Source organism: Pectinophora gossypiella, chromosome 7 (assembly GCF_024362695.1).
Source record: "Pectinophora gossypiella chromosome 7, ilPecGoss1.1, whole genome shotgun sequence".
In the NCBI taxonomy this organism is placed as follows: Eukaryota; Metazoa; Arthropoda; class Insecta; order Lepidoptera; family Gelechiidae; genus Pectinophora; species Pectinophora gossypiella.
This window is the reverse complement of record NC_065410.1, coordinates 4,251,167-4,266,624: the sequence shown is the minus strand read 5'-3', so window position 1 is coordinate 4,266,624 and position 15,458 is coordinate 4,251,167. Positions and strand designations below refer to the sequence as shown.

The following is a 15,458-nucleotide window of genomic DNA, read 5'->3' as shown; positions in this document are numbered from 1 at the left end:
GTTAATGCAATCTGCACCTTTTTTCGACTATAGTTCTCACTTCCGTTGTATTTTCTGTAATAAAACAAACTATCATTTAACGGCAATGGTTTTAATGAATCAAATCTAGCCGGTTTAAAGTGCTCTTGACCTGGCCTTTCTTTAAAACATCCTAGATCTGGTCGCCGTTGTGTACGCCTAGGCCTTCCTCTTCCAACTCTACTACTAAAAATAAAATAAAAAAACTTCTTTAGTTATTCCATGGCTTCTAACATCTACTTCCTACTACTCAAAGCATCTACTTCCTATGCTTTTTATATTCGTGTAGGCATCAACCCGTGATGCTCTATCAATCACCACTTATCATCTCTATCTCATGGTATCTGAATATGATAAACATGCAATTGAGTCTGATCTCTGTTAGACAAAGGCGCGCGTCGTCTCCGTAAACATAACGTCCGCTTGTTTTATTGGCGTGCGCTGATTATCAGCTCTATTCTCCTTGGACGGTTATTGTTAGGTGAAAATGTTCATGAGTCGAGTATTTTCGGTTGAGTTGGGTTAAATCAGTTGTATACTGGTAATAATATGCGTTTAGCTGCTTGTCATCCTGGATGTGACTTAAAAATCAAACTTCGAATTAATTTTGTCTTTACTATGTTGTTTACAATACCTTTCAGACACTAATTGAGAAGGATATAACTTGCAGGTGGTGCTACCAGAACTAGCAATGATCCGCATAGCAGCCCACGAGGAGAGCGGGCGGCTGCTGGGCCACCGCGTGTTACCGGTGGTGGGGCTCTGCCCCGGGTACAGGCACGTCAACCTGCGCACAGAGCTGGGGCTGCCGCTGCCCGCAAGTCTACTGCTGCTTGTTGTTGTTAAGGTGAGCTTTCACTACGGTAATAGAGTAAAGAATAATACAACGTACAAAACGGACCCTCTCCACTCCACGCTAATTCATATGTTACTCCATTTGAGGCTTACTTTAAAGAGCCGTAAGCCGTTAAAGAGTAGGACTGTCTGTCTCGCTGGTACAAGATGAGAACGAGATTTTTGTATGGAGTGTCCGAGCTGTCATGGCTAAGGTACGGTTTTGGCCTCTCTCTATTTAAGAGTTAAGCTCTTGTCGGTACAGTAATCGCCATTCCTCTCTTCTTCCCGCCAAATCCTTCACCTCCTGATACGATACCACCTGCACCTTCTTTTTTATTTGTGTCATAAATTAGGTTTTGGCCAGCCACGTATTTATTTCTTTTATCCAATCTTGGTTCTACAGATTTAAGTCGGTTAGTTGGCCGTCGGGGCGGCATAACAGCTAAACACATTCTATGTATTTATTTTACTTTCGGCGTAGCGGAGAAGGCATAGATGCGGTACCTATATAAGTCTCGTTCCTGTGAACAATTTTGAAATTCCCTTTCAGTATCAATCCAAAAACTTCACTCCTTTTGAAACACCATAATCATCCTCTCTCACAAATATCAATTTATTTTTCAGGACTACGTCCCAGACCGGCTTTCCGAGCTAGCAGAAGCTCTAGCCAACCCCATCAAGTACCAGAGCGAGCTGGACAAGCGCGAGCACCAACTGGCGGTGCTCACAGAGGACACAGACGTGCAGCCCGAGGACGAACACATACAAAGGCTCAGTGCCATACCACTGGTCAGTTCAGCTTTTTCAACATACGGAACAATGCATCCGATATAGTTTTTGCGTACGTCAAAGCCAAAGTATGACGTTTATGTGAGCTGATCGTATCCTTATTCCAAAAAAATAAATTAAGAACACCACTACCATAAATATTTGAACAGTCAGCAGAATACGTCACAGTACCCAACCTATGAAAATTGGGAAAATCCGTTGTGGATCCGTTCTTCGGAAAAGCGACTGGGTTAGATAGACAGATACCTGTCCCTGACGGGACTTGTCACATCTCTAGGTCATAGGTAGATTATGATTATCTGGTACCTTGATCAGATAAGGGCGTCAAAATTAATAATAAAAAATACGCTCAATTTGCAGAGTAAACAAGAGCCGCCAACGGACACTAGCCCCAGCAAGTCCACCACAGCTATAATAGAGACCAAGAAGCTGATAGAGCAAGAGTCGATATCCTCCGCCGCGCCACCTTCTACCACCGAGACCACTGAATCTAAAGGTAAGTTAGTGGAATCATACCGCCAATCCAGATGTGAAAATTTCTGGATCACATTCACTGGAGTTCGGGTCGAGGTGGAATCGGTGCATACTTCTTTACGATGCTGAATATAGGATCGATATTGGAAGGTCTTTACGAAAAATAAAAATTCCATGTAACTAAAAACCACAATATTATTGACCACCAAATCTAAGGCTCTAGGGTGAGGTGAGACTCTAACATCAGCGTCAGCATGAGCCGTGTCTGGGGCCTTTGCCGGCTCAATAATAACCGTGACACCAGGTTTGCTGAGGTTGGTCAAGCACCTCACAACCCACACGATATAAGAAGACTCTAAGTCGATCTAATTCTAATATACTAATATTAAAGCCGGGTTTGCACTATACGAGTACTTTCGGACGTAGGGTGGTATTAATAAACTAATCTCAGCTTCGAGACTGCCCTCAAGAACATGTCAATGTGACAGTTCTTATATAAAACAGAGACTTGAGCATGATCTTAAGGGCAGTCTCGGCTGAGATTAGTTTATTAATACCACCCCTAGTGCGCTAATACGAGTTAGATCAATAGGAATCCGCTCAAAAGATCTGTCTGAGAGTAGTCGTATAGGGCAAACCCGGCTTTAGTATCACTACAGAGTTTATTTGTGTTTAGTTCATAGTTTATATTTCTATCACATCAATACATTTCCAGACCAACCAGACAACATAACGAACGGGAACTCAGACGAGCATCTAGCGAAGACTCTAGACAATCTATTGTCTTCAAAAGTGGTGCGCGAGAAGCGGTCGGAGTTAGCTCGCAAGCTGGACGCTTTGCGACGCAAGTACGACAAAGACAAGCGGCCCGCGTCTAAGTTCTACGTCAGCAATAAACTTGTCAAGAGGTTGTCTTCGAAAAACATGTAAGTGGAAAATATTATGGATTACGTCACTATCATGGATTACTATGTCTACTGATGTGATGATTATTCTGTTTATGTACTTATTTGACACGAAACTTGTCTGTCAATTAAAGTAAATGACTGTTTCGACTTAAATGACTGTACTTTTGTAACGTAAGTACGGGATAGACTATCAGATTTAAGACATAGTGGTGCTGATTTCTGTACACACCATATTATTTTATGATATGTTAAACCTGTCATTTTCTTATCCGCTGAAAAAGAAAGGGACGGGTAATCGACAGGTATAAAATTTAAGGAGCACACGTCAATTTTACACAGAAATTTAAATACCCTACCAAAATTTTACATTGGCCAATAACCCGACAGAATTAAGTTGACAGCTTACGTCCATTTTTTTTCGGCGGATAAGAAAATGACAGGTATAACTTAAAAATAAAATTAGGACGTGTCTGCAGGATTCGGGGCCAGTGTAATGCTATTTATATAATAATATTTTCTTAAAACATTTTCTACAAAATATATTTTTTTTATCTTTGAATATTTACAGCACCTTAATACGAGTGCAACAATTGTATCAACCTTAAAAATTAAGTTTTTTTTATTATTATTTTGCTAGAGTTGTAGCTGTAAGAACAGTCAAAGAAGGTGCGATCACACGCAATCGCAGGTATGTGACGTCACGGTTGCCACGGCAACGTCATCAACGTCATGCTACGTCATTGTGTAGCGCAAATGGTTAACGCTTTCTGTCTCGCTTCTGCGTACGAATATTTGTCATATTAATGCTAGCCATAGATGACGGTACTATAATATTTTAGACTGAGAATTATAAAATGCTAATATTGAACCATAGAGCCAATTTAAAATGATCAGAAATTGATTACATTTTTATTGACGTTTTTTTACGCATTTTTACTTAGGTTCGTAACGAGTTCCACGTTTGACAACGTTTATTAATGACGTCATATTTTTATATTTTCAAACCAAGTTTTGGTTTGATATTTCGTAAAAACAAATTCATTGGGCTTGTGCGTTAGGCCCGAGAGTGAGTGAGAAAGAAGTATACTGCTGTTTCCCTTGCACTCATGCACACTTAATCAAAAATAAAAATGTTTTAGTGTCTGCACCGTCTATGGCCGGTATTAGTAAAATTGTAACAGCTGGTGTTTTCATACTTGTTTGGGTTTTGTTGTGGTTATTGTCCAGTTGTTTTAGTAAATTTGTTTCATTGTTAACTTTTGGAGTGAAAGACTAATGCGTGGATTAATCACTCCGCGTCTTATTTCAGGCATGGTATAAGAAAACCAGGTATGCTCAAAAGTGACAGCTAACATTTCAAGGTTAGCCCAGCTGACGTAATCGAACCCTGTGTTGCCATTTCGTAAAAAATAAAATATTACCCACGACCAATTACTTTGCAAGAAAATTTTGAACTTTTAGTAAGATTTAATGATATTTATATATGTGACATGTAATAGTAATTAGTGAGTAATTCAGTTAATTTTCGATATTGAAATTTACGTCCTTGGAATGTTGGAGACACCAATTTAATGGTAACACTTACGTCATCAAAGGGCTAGCAATGGCGGCTTGTCATGGGATTGAGCGTACCTGGTTTTCTTTTACCATGATTTCAGGGTTTACCTGTATAAATGGTGCTTGTTCATTAGATGTTTTACGTATGATGGTATACTTTGGAAATTGCGCTGGGCATCATCTTTGTCACACGTTTGACGTCAAGTCTTTGTCTTCATTCATGAGTTATGCGTTGTTTGTCACCTTCACACATTAATGAATTATACACAGTTACACACACACATCATTTTATTATATGTACAAGAGCAAACCCATCTTAATTAAAAAAAAAAAAACTCTTCCCTGTTATCAATATTCTTTTCTCGACAAACACTCAAACCAGTGCATTTTTATCGACATTATTGTTACATTTGATGTACGTATAACATTCATAAATTGGACTATTTTTAATTGTCGATCTGGGAAGTTGTCCATTTAGGAATCCTTAGAAGGTTGATCATTTAGGAACTATTCTTTGACCAGTTGGGAAGTGGTCCTTGATCATTTGTAAAATGGTCCTTGGTCATTTGGGAAGGGGTCATTGATCATTTGGGAAATGGCCGTTAAACATTTGGGAAGCGCTTCATGATTGTTTCGGAAGTGGTCATTGATCATTTGGGAAGTGATCGTTGATCATTTGGGAAATGCCCGCTGATTATTTGGGACGTGGTTGGTTTAGTAAGTCTATAGGATCCAGAAGGGTGTTAATAAATTAAAGGTTTATTATATACAGCCCAGTGGGCGAGGCGAGTTCGGGTGGCACGGAAGAGACCAGCAACAACGAGATCGCTCACCTGGAGCGCGAGCTGCGACTGCGCTACCACCACGCCATCTACGCCGCCATCGAGAAGCAGCTACGCAACGACCAGCACCACCAGATGAAGACACTCACTGTAAATACTAGCATACACCATGTAAACTAGAGCCAGTAATCAACGAAATCGCTCATCTGGAGCGCTTCCACCACCGCGACTTCGTCTACGTAAACCCTTGCCCTTACGATATTGAGCATGATAACTTCCATAGCGAATGTTGATCAAGCTTCTAATGCGTAAAACTGCACAATTTATTTTGAATCCGTCATGTAGATTTTGTATGATGCGCGAACATACCCACTATAACAGTTTTATTAGTCACAGATGAACTTACGGTAGTAATGCCTATCTAGGTACACAGAAGAAACCGATTTAATCGATGAATAAGAATCATAACAAAACTAGAAATCTTGCTGTTCCATGCCCTCAAACGAGCGGATTTGGATAGCATGAGGGGTATCGTAATTTAGGCTCCAGCCTAAATATTACCATGTATTTTGTACAGGAAATTAAGATTTAACTTACTATGAGACCTTTTCTATTCGACATCTACGACATTTTCAGAAAGATGCCTATGATGCATGCATTATATTTAAATAATGCATGCTATAAAATCTGTATAGAAATATGTACTGTTTTTTTTTCTGGTTTATTTAAATAAGAGTAATCTTTAGTTTGTTAACGTTCTTCCGCATATTTTGTGACATCATCAATGTATTGTTACAGGATCTGTTAGAGGGTGAGAAGAAGGAGATATTGAACAGACTGGCCAACTCGCGGAAGGAGGACGTGAAGGCGCTTGCCAAGAAGACCAACAAGGACAAGGACGAGATCCTCAGGATAAAACGGGAGATACATACACAGGTAACGTATTGGGAACTTTTCTTGTGGCGTCATTACGCTCACAGTAAGCTTCAATTTCTGTCGCGGTGGCAAGATACCACTGTAGCCACTTTTGGTACATCGTTTGATGAATTTGATAAATCATACGGTGACAAGTGTCAAGTCCACCGGCCATACTCAACTGTTACTTCATGGGGTAATAAGTAGTTGAAGGCTTTCTTTGTTTTTGTCATTATTCGCTGTCTGGAACAGAAGTACATACATACTCGTACCTATTCAGACTTAACCTTAAGATCATGTCAATATGACAGTTCTTGTATAAAAACAGGGACTTGAGGACTTGGACATTCGATGGATTAGTTTATTAATGCCACCCTTGGTTTGACAGGTCTTAAGTTAGAGATAGAGATAGTTTTTGTTCATGTCAAATTAAGTCGAAAATTAAGTAGGTGGTTGCCAGAATCGGTGCCATTATCATTGAAGGATATTGTTAGCTTTTTATCCCTTTTTTAGTTATTGTTTCCGTGTGTGGTGTGTAGAGTACATTAGTAGCAGGTGTTGTACAAGTGTGTGTGTCCCGCTCAGTCGGTGGAGCGCGGCGTGGCGGAGTGCTCGCGGCTGGAGCAGTCGTACGCGCGGCGCCGCGAGCAGCTGGCGCGTGCGCACGAGCGGCTGCGGGCGCTGCTGCAGAAACACCGCGACCAGGTACGCGCTACACGAGCTATCACTAGCTTAGGACAACTGTTAACACTTAAAACCCATTGCCAGAACCTAAAAATATATGTCGTGAAAGATATACGTGTTTTGGTAAAGATAGTTTTGCCACATAAAGCCTGCTATACATTTGATATACAAAAAGATAAAAACAACGCCCACAATTTACTGTCATTTAAAGGTAGCGCCCGAAATGGAGTCACGTTACCTTAGAAAATAAGTGGCGCCCGAAATGGGGCCACATTTGGTATCGAGACTTAAATAATATACTGGTTTTCAGGAACTATTGGAGTTGGAGCGACTATGCGGCGGCGCCCCGGAAGGCTAGGCCGCCGCCTGGAAGCCGGACGCCGGCGACTGAAGCCCTGTACCTATCGACTCTAGTCTCGATAGGTGAGTCTCTGTCATTGAGTGTTAATTTTTTTTAGGAATCTGTGATATTATCGCCTAAGGAGCAATGTAGGAGTGAACAGACGTTGCGATCGTCTCCGGGTGTAACCGAGTCTCGGCAGTATTCTTTTCGTCTCGTAGTTTTAGTTCTGGGAGATATTAGTTCGGATGACGTGAGGCGTAGGTTCCCCTTGTGTCGTGTGATTCTGAAGTCTTGGTCCGAGTACCGTCTCACTCGTGTGGATATTTCGTGATATACATTAAGATTGTCTTCGTGTCGTATACTTTATCGTAAACTGTGTTTCGGGACTAAACTCGTAATGTAACTGCATTTAAAGTAAATTAGATAAGAGGTTTGCATTGAACTAACGCTTCGGATTGATATGCTAGTCAACGCAGTCATTCAATTGGGCAAACGGGAAAGGACGGGATTGTTCTGTACGATGTAAAGTTCAAGTTCTCCATCAAGCTGTGTAATGCACATACGCCCTTTTCGGTTTCGTATATCGATATACGTAAATATGTAATATCTATACATATCTAAAGCACAAAATACTGGTTTTCAGTGAAATTCACGTACCTAATTATTTTGTAAAATCTTTTGTAAATCAGTTCTTCCTTTTTAAATATTTGTAGTTTGTAGAATTTTATTCCAAAAGTAAAATTTAAATTATGAAATTGATTCTTATGACGGTTATTCCAATATTTTCTGGTTAGTGAATGTTCGCAGCGGGAGTTTCATTTATGTTCGTTTGTATGTTTCGAGAATATACGATGTATTATTGCGATCTGTCACTTTATAACTAGTTCGAAGTAATAATAGCGTGTATTTATTGGAAGTTCATACGAAAAATAAATAAATCCATATTCTAACTGCGCTTTTTACAAATTAGGTACGGTGTATACAAGTATCGTTTATCTCACAAGTTATGTATAGTATATATATATATATATAAGCGTGGATTAATATAGTGCGTATTCGTGTAGTAATGTTATAATTACGTTGTGGGCTTTATCGCGTTGTTTTACTAACATGCGTCAGTAACAATAGGTTGTAGATTAACATTCCATATATTTTGCTTTACTAGTAATTAAAAAAGGGATATTTATTTGAGTTTTAATAGGAAATCACGAGGTCCTCCAGAATGTGTGTTAAGCGCCTTTGTCTCTATCGGTTTTATGCCGAAATGTAAAGAGTGACAAAGACAGATATAGTCGAAGCCACTTAAAGCAGTAATAGACATTAGATAATATTACAGTACAATCGTAGTGTATATCTGACTCCAATTAGCAATAGTCGTATGATACAGGCGAGAACGGAGAGTGATGGAACCTTGTTTTAGCAGATAAAACCTGTGCTTGACTATCAAAGTTCCATGAAATATTTAAAGACCCAACTGAAGTCTGGATTGACTCATAACGTAATGCGATAAGGTTCCATTACTTTCTTCTATTGGCCGTTTAATATAAAGTCGCGAAGTCCCAAAATATTCGACTAGCAATAATTTTCAGTAACATCACTTATTTTTAAGATGAGTAGTGGCCTTGTCCTATGCATAGTCGTTGGAAGGGCTTTGGTCGGTTTTGTTGTACAATAAGAAATCGAATCAGGATTTAGGCAAGAATTTTACCACTGTTGCAGTACTTTTCTTCTTTCTTCTACAATTTAGAACGCACTAGAAGTTTTTAGATTGTATTTCTTCCTTTTGAATTTAATAAAACCACGCACAATCTTCAACATTCACTGTTAACTTGTCGTGTTATTTCATCACTTTCTATGTGATTTTTCTTGAAATCGACGCTAATTCTTGCCGGGTGGGACGTATATGTGAAAAGCCAAGCCCTTCAGTACATAGCACACACTGCCAAAATAAATTATTTCCTTAATTAACTTCCTTGAAATTTTCACTTATTTTCTATGACTATTTTACATCTAAGATGTTTATACTTCTATGGTGCTTTCTATACATTTAGGCGCGTACTTAAAGATCTGTTGCAGATGTATTAAGTATAACTTTTTTCGACTTCCTTTACGGCTGCATTTTCGAGATATACTTGACGATAGTTTTTTTTAGATAATTTAGAGAAAACTAGCCAAGTTTGAGAATTTCATTATCTGTTGAGCATTTTTAAATAATTATTGAGATTTTAATTTCACGGTGCTACTTTTTTAAAAGCCGTTATTGATAAATAGTTAACTCGATGATGCAGTTGTATTTTTTCTTGCCTGGCCCGTTCAATTAATGTGCCAGCACCGATATCTCGAAAACGCAGCCAGATTATTTTCACTATAAGAGATAAGTTTCATTCAAAAGTTACCTTTCAATTTCATAGTCATCTTTCGTCTCTGTATACTCTTGATTTCCAATCGTGCAAATTTCTAATAGCAATAATAGATTATAATATATCCGTCGTTACTTGGAACGAACTTGCAATAATATTCGAGGTACCGTCTCTTGTAAGCTAAGTGCGGTGTGTTCGTTTCGGAAGCGTTCTCCGAGCATGGAATTGGGTGAGGAATTTTAAAAAACATAACGTTCATTAAATAGCACAATTTACATTTTCAGATTTCGATAAATGTAGCTCTTCCTTTTTCCGAATAGATTTTAATTTTAAAGTAACAAATAAGGCAAAATAAATGGAGGGAATACAACGTGAAAACGTTTCCAAAAACGAACACACTTCGTAACTAAATAGTGCAAATATTACACTTATGAGTCTATCGCTTTCATAATATACTGACTTATGTAAGCTCCCTCCGTATCGACTAGGTGAACGTAGTTCAGACTAGCTGCCAAATAGCGTAAGGTGATATGTTATCAAACTTCAAACCACATTCATTATACTCCTAAAGTGTACATTCATTTCTAGTCCCTTCCGTACATTTCAGATTTAGTACCAATGCTCGCCACCGGCGCTCTTTTTTGTACTTTGGGTAGAGACCGTACTATTACTCTATTTCGCCACGGAGTAACTAGATGTCGCTAGTAATATAAGTATACGTAAGGAAATGAGTGCCATCTAGTGACAGTGCATCGTATCATTATTGCGCGCGTTTAGCGGCAACTTTGGCAAGGGATCGTGTTTATCACCTAGTATATAAGTTACTCCGTGGTACTGTCATTATTTTACAATAGAAACGAATGTATATCGGCCGTCGTTAAACTTAGTTTTAAGTTCGATAAAATGTCACCTTATTTATAAATCAATACATTTATAGTACGTATTGATGTATTTACACATGTTTGATTGATAACTCAAGAAAATCTTGAATTTCGATTGCATTTGCCTTTCCCACTATATTTTCGATATAATTTTAAATATCAATTGGAGTGGTTGTGTAAATAGTTATTTTTTTGAGATGTCAACCAAACATACAATTTTCTATTGTCAAACGTATTTTTCTAAATTCATTGAAATGTTAGAAGTTATGCCCAAGGTTATATTAAATGAGAGATACCTAGTTGATTACCGTTTATTTACGGGCATTTGATACTGTACTTATTTATCCCTTCCAATTTTGAATATTTCGAATCGTCCTTCTTTTGATTAATTAGATATATAAATGAAGTCATAACTAATCAAATATAAAATATTCCACTTGTTTACCTTACAAAATTATCTAGTGATTGAATTGAAAGTGCCACGAACATTATCTTAACGGTTATTAACTTATAATTCTTTAATAAAATATTGTTGAACTATAAACTTTAGATATTTTTAGGGTTATTTACGACGTGTCCCAATAAATACATTTAAAATTTACGGAAAATAGATTAGCTTCGCATTTGAAGTCGTAAATAATTCCGGTTAAAATTAAAACATGAAAGTAAAAAAAATGGAAACAGGGAACCTCTTACTATCTCTCGACTATATTTATTGATCTGTCTACCTATGATACTTGAAATTGTTTACTAATGTAGGTAGTTAAACGAGTGTGGGATTGTATTGATGTGTTTAGGTGTAACGTACTTTAAGGTAGGTATTCTGAGCCTTGTGATGACTTTTTGGATTTTTATTCGACATGTTGATAGGCGTTTCCTTGTTGATGTGGAGCAGTTGTCGAGTCTGTGGTCACATATTTGTTTGCAGTCTGACAGGACCTTACGAGCTTATAGCCTCTCAGGTGGCTGGGGTAGGAGTGTCTCGCGGGTATATTTACCAATGATGCAGGGTCACAAATACATAATCTGTAGCTTTGTTAGACTGCGGTGTCGACGCGTTTGAACATTAGAATTTCAGCTCTGAATATAACTTTGCGTACGGTATAACATGTATTATTGTAGCGGAAATAGTTGAAGTATTGAGTCAGTCATTCTTCTAGCAGAATATAAAGTATATTTGGGTAGTTTGGATTACTTGGCTCGCTCACATTGATTGCAGAGTACGTCAAGGTTCCACGTATTTAATGGCATTAGAGGATCGTTCACTACTTATGAGTGTTTATTTTGTATTATCTCTTTTAACAATTTGCTAAGTATTTAAATGTTTACTGCGTCAAGTCCTCACTGCGAGACTATCTGCTTCTAGAGATCCTGTATTTGGCGTTTTTTATTCTTCCAATAGTTAATTTGTTATAGATATTGTATTTTATAACTAAAACGTACGTAATATCAGTTGACGAAATGCGATCACTCCTAAAGACAATATTTTAAGAAGTGAAGGATCCTCTAGCGGTCTGTAAATCTCATTTTCCACTGAACGCTGAATGGGCTTCGTATGAAATCCGTTCGACTCGTTATCGTAAAATACATACAAGTGTTATCTCCTGAAATCTTCTCTGCAAACCTATACACACACAAACTACACAGCTAACAGCTTAACAGCAGCAGCGGCAGCTTAACTTATTCTACATAGTTTACGTTCGAGCTCGCTCCGCTCAAAGTGGAAATGAGGTTTAACGCCTTAAGCGTTTCCGCCGAAGCGGAGGCGTACGGAATTGACCAATGACAGACAGCGACAGAAGACGCGATTGGCCAATGACCAATCACAGAGAGCAAGAGATTGGTCAATTCCTGCTTACCTCCGCTCCGCTTCAGTGGAAACGCGATCTAGCTGCCACCTTGCGGTGAATTCGTGAACCAATCAAGCGTGTTGAACACAGTAGCGCCATCTACTCCAGTTTAAACATTGAAGTTTAGCCCTTGTGTTGTCCTCGTTCACAAATGTAACATAATGTAGCATGTAGGTAGTCTTATCAGTGTTATGAGTAGTTACGGATGTGTACGCAACACACGAATGTTCTTGCCTTGTATAAAATATTGATTGTCGTTAGGTAAGATGTAGGTCACGTTTGTTCCGATTAGTAAGAGTATTCACTGCTGATACAGATCATAACTTTGGAGATTTGGAGGCCTAAGCGTTCTTGTTTTGTGTTCATTTTTCGTCTAAAATTTTAGGTACTTATATCGTTTTTTTTTTTATTTACTAATTCTTCATGCCGTGAATTAGTTAATTTGTCTGTTGCATAGTTTTATTTTACATGCTTATGGTCTCCAGTCTATCACTAGTTCATCGTTTAGCGAATGTAAAGTAATCCGACTCGAGTTTTCTGCCAACTAGAGGTTAAGAGTTAGTTAATTCGTTGTAGGCGACCCCACGGCAGCTCCAACGTGAAGTGCTATAGAAGGGAGAAGGTTCCAGAATATTGTAAAAACTTCTAGAACCTTCTGGATCGTTAGTTCTTAGACTATAAGTGAAATACGTTACTACTGAAATCACTAAAATATTGCCGTATTTTATTATTCTATTTAGTGGTTTATAAAGTATATTGTATTGCGTTGTTTTACTGTCACAATTTTGGCACAAAATGTTGTATTTACTGTTAGGTAGGTATCTCTGTTTCATTGTTGTTGAATCATTTGATATTTTTCTATAAATCAAATCCGGCCTCATAATGTATTATAATGGTGAATCTCTTCCTTGAGTTGTTGGTGAGAAATCAGTGAAATATATGTAGTTGCAAGACTAAATAAAATATTTAAAAACTTGCACTGTAAACTTCTGTGTAACATTTAAATAAAATACGTACGTATTTTCATGGCCGGATCTTGTACTATACACTCTATTCATTGAATCGTTTTTAAATAACTAAATACTAAGTGAAAATCAGCTTTCAACTTACATTCGAGTGAAGGATTTTCTACCGAGTATATTTTCGACGCTTCCTTTTGACGCTTTTAAATACTTAATATTTTTCTGATACTATATTGTGCAGGGGGGTTGAAAAGGACACATCAAACCAATTTATCTGAAAAAGCAATATTGCTATTTGACATTTGTGTGCTTTGCGCATATGTGAAAAATTGCTTTTAACCCCCTTGTTGATGTTTTAGAACCGTTTACAAGTCCACCATAGTTTGCTATAACTTTGTGATTCATGTTAATACTTGTCGCTTGTTCTTCCGTAGTTTGTTTTACTGACATTATTCTACTTGAGCTTCCTCATACTTATACCGTTGTAATATTAAAGTAAAACTAGTTTCTAAGGCAAGAACTTTCGCTCCGCTTGCATAAATGACATACTAAAGTCTACAAAAAATACTATTATAAACACTTGGTAATACAAAACTATAATATTATAATCCAAAACACTAAAATTTTATACATGATTAAATGTAATATTAGACATTGGCCCCGATTCCTGTAGACACCTAATTTTAAGTTATACCCGTCATTTTCTTATCCGCAGATAAGGAAAGGGACAGATGATTGACAACTGATGAGTAAATGAACGAATAACGCGGAGGAATAAAATAGGCATCTCGCTATATGCAACCCGTTTGACGTTTACTGTCAACTTAATTCTGTCGGGCTATTGGCCAATGTAAATTTTTAGAGGGTTGTTTTAGATTTCTGTCTAAAATTGACGCGTGTTCCGTAAATTTTATGCCTGTCGATTACTCGTCCATTTCCTTTTTGACGGATAAGAAAATAACGGGTAAAACTAAAAATAAAATTAGATGCTGTGTACAGGAATTAGTACCAATTATAAAATATTTTTATCCCTGAGAATATATTTGTTCGTCAAGAAGTATGAAAAAAAGCAAGCGGGGCGTATCGTGATCGGCACATTTCTTATGATCTACTTAATAAGTCGCGCGAGGGTTGTGAGTAGTGCGGATGAGCCTTCCGGAGCTGCCGTCAGGTCTTTAGGGACCCCTGTATTCCTTCCGAGGAGAGCCGCCGACGTATGCCACGCCTACAATGTAGCATACAAAATCGCCACGATATGCACGATAAAGCGTGGAAGTATCCTACAAAGCCATTATATAGTTATTGTGGCATATAACGATATATAATCAAAGTATGCAATACACATCCAGCAGCGTATGTTAAACCGAGGTATGCCATTACGTATACGGGTGTTAGTGACATCGTAACGAATACTGAGGTGGATGATTCAGACCACGACTCTGAGTTGATATCAAGTGGAATTATCTCTCGGAAAATTCATAAATTGTTTGTGTGTTTTTAAATTATATTCAATGCCATACTTTTGCGACGAAAAATTCCACTTGATATCAACTCAGAATCATGGGCTCAATCCCTCAAAGTTTTCGTTACGATGATACTAACACCCTATATATGTCTATAGAGAAATCATGGTGGCATACTTGAATGCCAAGGTCATACAACTACACTGCAGCTAGCTAATTAGTAACCTTACGCCATACAAGAAGTGGCAACCCTATGCTTCTCAAGCTACCGTTGCCAAAGTATGCTACTGAGGCATACAATTATGCCAGATTTTGCCATCAAAGTAATCCACCGAAGCATAGAGCAACTAAATGCTGCTAAGAACATCTTGTCTTAAAAGTATTTCGATGAATAATGTATAATTATGCCGTTAGATCTGTTGTCTTGTCCACAAAGATGTGATTGTATTTTATTGTCAATTCGCAATAAGTTTTAGAGTGGTATATTTTTTAAATGGAGAATTTCTTGTATCTCATAATTTGAGATTTTAATGTCGCGAGTGAGTTGTAATTTTGTTGACTTTTGTCTTCGTTCGCGATTGTTTTTAGTCCTCGAACGTTTGGTCAATTTTCTGGTCTTTTGTCATTTGGTTAGT

The 15,458-nt window shown here is 37.8% G+C and overlaps 1 protein-coding gene across 4 annotated transcripts in view; it reads left to right on the top strand.

The window, feature by feature from the left end:
- Positions 1 to 13,618, top strand: part of LOC126368156 (1-phosphatidylinositol 4,5-bisphosphate phosphodiesterase classes I and II-like) — an 81,915-nt gene extending 68,297 nt beyond the window's left edge. For 2 of the 4 annotated variants that reach the window (XM_050012039.1, XM_050012038.1), the window contains exons 14-22: positions 689 to 865; positions 1,480 to 1,644; positions 2,005 to 2,140; positions 2,834 to 3,044; positions 3,664 to 3,714; positions 5,356 to 5,515; positions 6,164 to 6,301; positions 6,866 to 6,985; positions 7,275 to 13,618. In XM_050012039.1, the coding sequence (XP_049867996.1) occupies positions 689 to 865; positions 1,480 to 1,644; positions 2,005 to 2,140; positions 2,834 to 3,044; positions 3,664 to 3,714; positions 5,356 to 5,515; positions 6,164 to 6,301; positions 6,866 to 6,985; positions 7,275 to 7,322 (1,206 nt within the window). In that variant the 3' untranslated portion in view covers positions 7,323 to 13,618. The remainder of the gene's footprint in view (positions 1 to 688; positions 866 to 1,479; positions 1,645 to 2,004; positions 2,141 to 2,833; positions 3,045 to 3,663; positions 3,715 to 5,355; positions 5,516 to 6,163; positions 6,302 to 6,865; positions 6,986 to 7,274) is intronic. The other 2 variants (XM_050012041.1, XM_050012040.1) reach the window with 1 other exon arrangement.
- The last annotated feature ends 1,840 nt before the right edge of the window (positions 13,619 to 15,458 follow it).